A 7,500-nucleotide genomic window follows, 5' to 3' on the forward strand; every position below is an offset into this window, starting at 1 on the left:
GCTGATCTGTGCTCGGGCCAAAACAGCATCTCTCTGCATGGCTCACTCACCACACACACACACACACACACACACACACACACACCAGACTACATGCTAAAATCACTTCCTGTTCTTACCCTCAGACAGTAGCAATGAGGTTCATGTTTTTTTTTTTTTTGCATGAGCATAAACCCATTCTTCCAAATAATTCCAAGTTAATTCCAAGCTAACATAATGAGGCATATTACATGGCAAGCATATAGTGTATTTCTGCATGGAGTTCTCCAGGTTTACATTTCACTACTAGTTGTCTACTGTAGAAAGAGACAAATGGCCTATATTGGAAGCCAAGAGCAGGTCAAGCAACATAGCCAGTGCAGCGGGCCTTACCCTGTGAGTAGAGCAGGTCAAGCAACATAGCCAGTGCAGCAGGCCTTACCCTGTGAGTAGAGCAGGATCTGCATCTCCAGCAGCACGCAGGTGAACAGCTGCACCAGGTTCTCCACCCCCAGCAGCTGGAAGGCCTCGCCCAGGGGGAAGTCGGCCAGGGGCAGCTCGGCCAGGCCCGGCCGCTGGCACACGATGGGCTCGTAGACGGCGTGGAACTTGAGGGAGCGGCCGGGCGGCGGCAGCGGCACCTCGTACAGGACGTTGTGCACGTAGCTCTCCAGCGGCAGGGGCGGGGGCTGCTGGGCCGTGACGGCGCGGTGCATCTGGGCCAGGAAGCGGCGGCACGCGTGCATGAAGGGCATGGGCGTCACCAGACACAGTGCCTTGGACACGTAGAGGGTGTCGCGCGACGAGTCGTACGAGGGCCCGCCGCCGGCCGCCGACGGAGACGGGGCGGAGGAGGAGGAGCTGTCGCCTTCGTCCAGGCTGCTGGCCAGCGAGTCCATGCTGGAGGAGGAGGATGAGGAGGAGGAGGAGGAGGAGGGGTTGGTGCCGTTGGAGGCGTGCTCGGCGCGGTGCATCTGGTGCAGGGTCTGCATGGCGGCACAGATCTGCGGGCTGGTCACCTCCTCGTAGAAGGTGTGCACGAAGCCGTAGGTGCGCGAGCCGTCCTCCCGCGTGATCAGGTAGGAGTGGAACTGCGGCTCCCGTGAGTCTCTCTGTGTTCGGAAGGACAGGCCCTTGGGCATGCACAGCTAGGAGAGGGAGCAAGAGCAGGGGGCAAATTAGGACTTGCTCAAATAATCAGCACATTGATTTTCACATGCACCCGCAGGTACAAGCACACACACAAACAAACAATCACACACACACACAAACAAACACACACACACACACACACACACACACACACACACACGCACACACACACACACACACACACACACACACACACACACACAATGAATAAAAGTGGCTTATTATGTTGATTTGACAGCCTGGGCAGTGTTATCTGCCAAACTCAACTGACACAGCCGCCCCATGGGATCACACAAGCCCATTCTGATTTGATTAGTGCATGTACGACTGAGCCGCGCCTCCCCATGATGAAGAGTGCGTTCTCATTCTCCAGAAGCATCTTCTAAAGTTGTGCAAAGTTTCTGTGGCTAAATGGGAGCACTTGGCTCTCTGATCTAATTTGGAGAAGAGAGAGGAATGCAGCTGTTTACACATTTCATAACTGCTGTATAGCCCACTTCTAGAACCTTCCGTGCCAGTCTGTGCATTATCAGAAGTAGGGGAATAAGAACAGAGGGAGGAGTATATTCCATGACGTGCAGAAAGAAGGGGACAGAGAGAGAGAGAGAGCGAGAGAGAGAGAGAAAGAGAGAAACAGATATACCAAGACTCCTTAATCTTCCTCTTTCCAAATCAGAGTTCTAAACTGTGATAAAATACCAATTTCAAAAGCTCATAGAGTCATCTCCTGGTTTAGAAAAACAGGCTCAAGGATTATTGCTCACATTCAAAACACTTACACACCCATGCACAGACACACACTCACACAATTCTGACTTTTGCTCCTGTGACATTTCAACCAATTCACAGAACCAAGAGTGAGAGACACAGTTGAGGATGTGCTCAAAGTGAGAGAGAGAGAGAGAGAGAGAGAGAGACAGAGAGAGAGAGAGAAGGATGAAGAGAGGCAAAGAGAGGGAGATATGGAGAGAGTAGAGCGCTTGAGAGGCAAACGATAGAGAGAGGATTTATGAGGAGAGGAATTAGAATATAAAAAGCAATCATCACAGGGGCTTTAGCCAGGGCCCCTCAGGACCGAGCTGAGCCATCAGTAAGCCATTCAGCATCCATCTCTGACGGAGAGGGAGAGAACGTGGGGGGCTGGGAAAAGGAGGAGGGGAAGAGAGGCTACTTCTGTCCCCTCCACTCCACTCCGCACTCCTCTCATCCTGCTCAACTCCTACTGACCCGCACGTCACAGTCCACTGTGGTGGCCGATGGGAAAAAAGGAAGTCAGGGAGCCGCGGCAGGAAGTGGGTGCATGGGTGCACAAAAAGTATGTGCGAGATCAGTCAGAGTGCCTTTGGAGACGTAGAGGGTGCCACGCAGCCAAGACTAATGTGGGCTGTAACAAGTTCTGGAGTTTTTCCAAAATAAAACCAGTGTCTTCAAAACTTTTCTTGAAATTGAACAAAAGACAGGGAATAAAGAGATGACCCTAAGGGCCAGAGTGGGCAAGTAATACGGAACAGGGTCCTTGGGGGCTGTTCTCCATCATGCAGTCCTCTTGGACGGAGGGAAACGAGGCTAGTCCTCTCCCTGCACTTCTCCCATCCTGTTCAACTCCTAGTGACCTAACCGAGTCAGACCTGCAAATCAGACTCCCATTTGGTGGCAATAAAGTCTTGCTGCTGCAGCTGCAGCTTCTTGTAGCTTTTTTTCCTGCTTAGAAAGCTGAATCTAAGCTCCTTCAAGCACCTGCATCAGCTGAAAAAAAGAGAGACATCTACATCTGTTTGTGTGTGTTTAGCACAGGAGCCGCCTGATTGATCGTGTTTCACCTCCGCATTACCAACACCTTCTCCTGTCAGCAGTGAGCGCCAGATTGGGCCACGAGGTGGGGGTGGCTGATTATGTCATCCACAGCGCTAGCAAGCTCCGGTTTATCGTTTCAGAGCAGAGACGGGCACAGGAACAATGTGCGGTTTCCATGCCGACGTAAGTGGAGAAGCCGAGGTGAATAATTGATTGGAGGCAACTCGGCAATGGAGCATCAGTGAAGGGTTAGGATGGAAAAATGCCCTTGCATCACGGAGAGGAGGGTCAGCCACAGAGTCATGTTACCCACTAGCATCCTTTACCTGCATTTGTGTGCTGAGAACTGCTCTGTGTGTGTGTGTGTTAGTTCTGTTTTTCTAAAACAAGCAGACAGGTGCAAGCAGGACCTAGTCTGCTTCCTACATTTGTCATATGGCACTGCCGATGCCAATGTTTTGTATTTAAGCTCTAGTGACAGAATGACAAGTGTTATTTTCTGTATTGCAAACTAGAGCAGGAAATAGGAACCTCCACTACAGTACTGCCAAACCCCAAGGGAAAAAATCTATAGGTGCAGCACTATATCCACACCAGACCTCTCCTGGAACGCTTATTAGTGATGCAGTCTTATATAAATCCAAGGCTTTCCCTATTTGCTTCGTGTGCAGTGGAATGGCTTGCGTTTTTTTTTTTTTGTGTGTGTGGTTATATTTAGCTTCATGCATCCCTGTACTACTTTGCTTAGGACGCTTTGCTGTTCCACATACTCCTCCACACTTACCATGTTAACAGCATCCTGGTCGAATGGGTTCCACTCTACATTCTCCGGATAGTGGGCCAACACTTTGGACTTGAAGGTTCTTTTGAGCGGACTCTGGTCAAAGTTCTCCCCTGGGATGAAGAAAGCAGACACAGTTAGAGTGAGTTAGAACATGGTCCTCAACTTTCAAAATAAGACAGTAGACAGTTCCTGTTAAGGAAATGAGAACAGGACCTAGAGAGAGCCTTTAGGTCTTACACAACCTAAGAGGGATTACTCTGTGAGAACAACATGGGAAATGGAGGATTGCCACATACAATATAGGTTTTCTTCTATGTGCATAGAAGTCAGCATGCACAGAGAGGAGAAACCCACCGGCTGACCTCAGAGAGAGGTAAGAGACCAACCAGTGACCGCGTTTGTGTGGAATTAATAAGGTCCACAATCACAGGATGGCAGAGTGAAAATTGAGCCTTTTTCCTTCACACATACACTAGACTGATTGATCTGTCAATCTACTGCAGGTTCCCTTGAGACGTTTCTGCCCTCACGGTCTCTAACGCTGTAAACAAACGCTAGTCTGTCTGGGCATGTGACGCCACAGATGCCTGTTTAATGATCCAGTGGCATGATCACATAGTGTGCCAGCCAGAGGCTGAGAGCCTGAGAAATGGCAGTTTGGCCTCGAGTCATTTAACAGAACTGGGAGATCCACTGCCGTGAGAACTCTTCACCTACACCCCCCACATACATACATACACCTCCACATACATACACCTCCACATACATACATACATACACCTCCACATACATGCATACACCTCCACATACATGCACCTCCACATACATACATACATACACCTCCACATACATGCATACATACACCTCCACATACATGCATACATACACCTCCACATACATGCATACATACACCTCCACATACATACACCTCCACATACATACACCTCCACATACATGCATACACCTCCACATACATGCACCTCCACATACATACATACATACACCTCCACATACATGCATACATACACCTCCACATACATGCATACATACACCTCCACATACATGCATACATACACCTCCACATACATACACCTCCACATACATGCATACATACACCTCCACATACATACATACATACACCTCCACATACATACACCTCCACATACATGCATACATACACCTCCACATACATACATACATACTATACATACACCTCCACATACATACTATACATACACTCCACATACATACATACACATACACCTCCACATACATACATACATACATACACCTCCACATACATACACCTCCACACACACACACACACACACACACACACACACACACACACACACACACACACACACACACACACACATACACACATACACACATACATACATACACCTCCACATACACACATACACCTCCACATACATAAAACCTCCACATACATAGGAGTAAAAGTCTACTTGTTGCAAACCAAACCAAATCTACAAATATACTACGTGCACAATCTGCATCAGAATTCAAGTCTAAATAGTAATTGACTGTTCTCTCATATATTATGCATGTTAATATAGCTTGGCCTTGAAGACAACAGTCAGAATAATCAGATGTGAGAGGGATGTTCCTGCAGGGCTTGGGATATTGTTTTGATTATGGGAGAATCATTGGCTGCCTACTGCCTAGCATAGACCAACCTGTGTCTGGAGACTAAAGCACTGTGATTAAATGTGGGCTTCAAACTGATTGATTTTAGATCACTGACAATCAGCGTAATCCATGCTGGAGTGTAACACAGCGATGGTGTCTGCTGGTGAGCTAGCCAGGGGTCGGGGGTCCATCTAGGGGACCGAGGGGGGTACTAATAGGCTTAACTGAAATAAATGTGTCCCCTCCAGGTGATCAAACGAAGTGATGGATGAGAGTCTGAATAAGAGGGGAGTTGGTGAGGATTACACACACACACACACACACACACACACACACACACACACACACACACACACACACACGTGTCCCTCGTGACCCCTGTGAAACACAATGCCTGGGGTCACGTTACGTTCTCTAGTTTGCACTGCCTTAACGCTTTTATCGATGCCTATAAACCTGCACTGAGCCTATTGAGGATGAGGATAACCACCAGTGACAATAAAATACTAACAAAAAAAATGGATGCACTCTGTCCCTCACACAGAAACACACAAAACCACTCCAGAAGTGATTCATCTGTGTTTGAGGGGTAATCTCTCAGGTGAGCTGCACACTGGACCAAAATAATCTCTTTTGTGCTCTGAAAAGACAGCCGATATCACTGGCCTGTCTTTGCACAAAGAAGGCCGTACACAGTGGACATGAATGAGGCATGGCCATTAATCCCTGCCCTGACCTACATGCTCATTAAACACACTTCCTCTCCACACAGCAGAGCAGCATTAAGAAGAGGCTGATCCTAATTGGATTCCACTCTAATATTACAGTATCCTGTTATTCTCATATTTATTTATTTACATACCCTACACAGCTGCAGAAACCTATTTGGGCTGATAAACAATACAAAGTTAGACGCAGGGATTGTACTCAGATTTTCTGTATCCCTCCACCCACCCACACACAGTTACAGTAAGTGTGCGTAGACACCATTACTGCATGCAAAGACTAGCAGGGCTTCAGACAAAGGACCCACATGATCACAACAGTCCAGAAAACAGAACAACACAACGGGGTCAACTGAGGCTCCTAGGAAGTGTGATGGAGATATTTGATCAAGGGAACATCGTCCAGCATCACTGGGAGAAGGAAAAGGCAAAACAGACGAAAGAAAGAAAAGGGTGAAAGAAAGAGAGAAGGAAAGAGTGAAAAGGCAAAAGAAAGAGCGGAAGACAAAAAGACAGAAAGAACGAAAGAAAGAAAGAAAAAAAAAGACAAAGGAATGGTTAGGGTGTCTGTGTCTGTCTGTGTGGCGGTCAGGGCACACGTGAGATGGAGTGAATGTTCAGATAAGAGGCAATGAGGACCAGGGACAGGTCCCAGCACAGCACTGAGACTGACGGGGAAATGAGCTGGGGATTCGGTTACCGGATCCACTTGGAGGTTCAGGTGTGTGTGTGTGTGTGTGTGTGTGTGTGTGTGTGTGTGTGTGTGTGTGTGTGTGTGTGCACATGTTCCAGTGTGTGTGTGGTCTACATGTATCACTGCTACCAGGCATGAATAATGCAGCTGTTCTGACCTTTGGAGAGATATTACAAACAGCACCAGAGAGACGGCAGGAAAGAAAGCTGAGCACATTTTCAAAGCATCGTGCGTGAATGATTACTTCACACATTTGATGGTCTTTCCTAAAATGTGTTTTAAAAGTGGGGATTACAACTATGTGTCCAGTTTAACTGGTAAAGCTTTATAACTTGATATGGTGAATTCTAAGTGTAGAGATCAGTAATATGAGGGTGGTGATCTGAATGGGCTGAGTAGCGGTCAGGATCTCTCGGACATGAACCTGGCAGTGTTGAAGTGATTCAGGCTGTGCTGGTCTGGGCTCAGGTAAAGTGCTGTGGTCAGGTACAACGTTGTGCTGTGGTCAGATGGGCCCTAAATAGACTTCTGAGCTGCGGCTCGGAGTGAAAGGAGGGGGGCTACTAATCCTCTTTGTCCACGTGAGGCCGAGGGAGATGAGCATGGGCAAGGTAAGAGTGGAGGAGAGGGGGCAGTGTATGAGAGGTAAAGAGAAAGGGAGAGGCTGGAAGTAAAGGAAGAGAAAGGGAAATAGATAGACACACTGAGAGAGAAAG

At 47.9% G+C, this 7,500-nt stretch overlaps 1 protein-coding gene across 7 annotated transcripts in view; it reads right to left on the minus strand.

Moving 5' to 3' along the window:
- dennd5b (DENN/MADD domain containing 5B) overlaps positions 1-7,500 on the minus strand; it is a 59,633-nt gene that overhangs the window by 26,503 nt on the left and 25,630 nt on the right. For all 7 annotated transcript variants that reach the window (XM_076296323.1, XM_076296324.1, XM_076296321.1 and 4 more), the window contains 2 exons: positions 3,710-3,819; positions 422-1,127 (listed from right to left, as the gene is read on the minus strand). In XM_076296323.1, coding sequence (XP_076152438.1) covers positions 422-1,127; positions 3,710-3,819 — 816 coding nt within the window. The remainder of the gene's footprint in view (positions 1-421; positions 1,128-3,709; positions 3,820-7,500) is intronic.

This window comes from Alosa pseudoharengus, unplaced genomic scaffold (assembly GCF_046254945.1).
Source record: "Alosa pseudoharengus isolate Yale_2024_CS ecotype anadromous, Long Island Sound unplaced genomic scaffold, YU_APseudo_1.1 YU_APseudo_1.1_scf_20, whole genome shotgun sequence".
NCBI classification, from domain to species: domain Eukaryota; kingdom Metazoa; phylum Chordata; class Actinopteri; order Clupeiformes; family Clupeidae; genus Alosa; species Alosa pseudoharengus.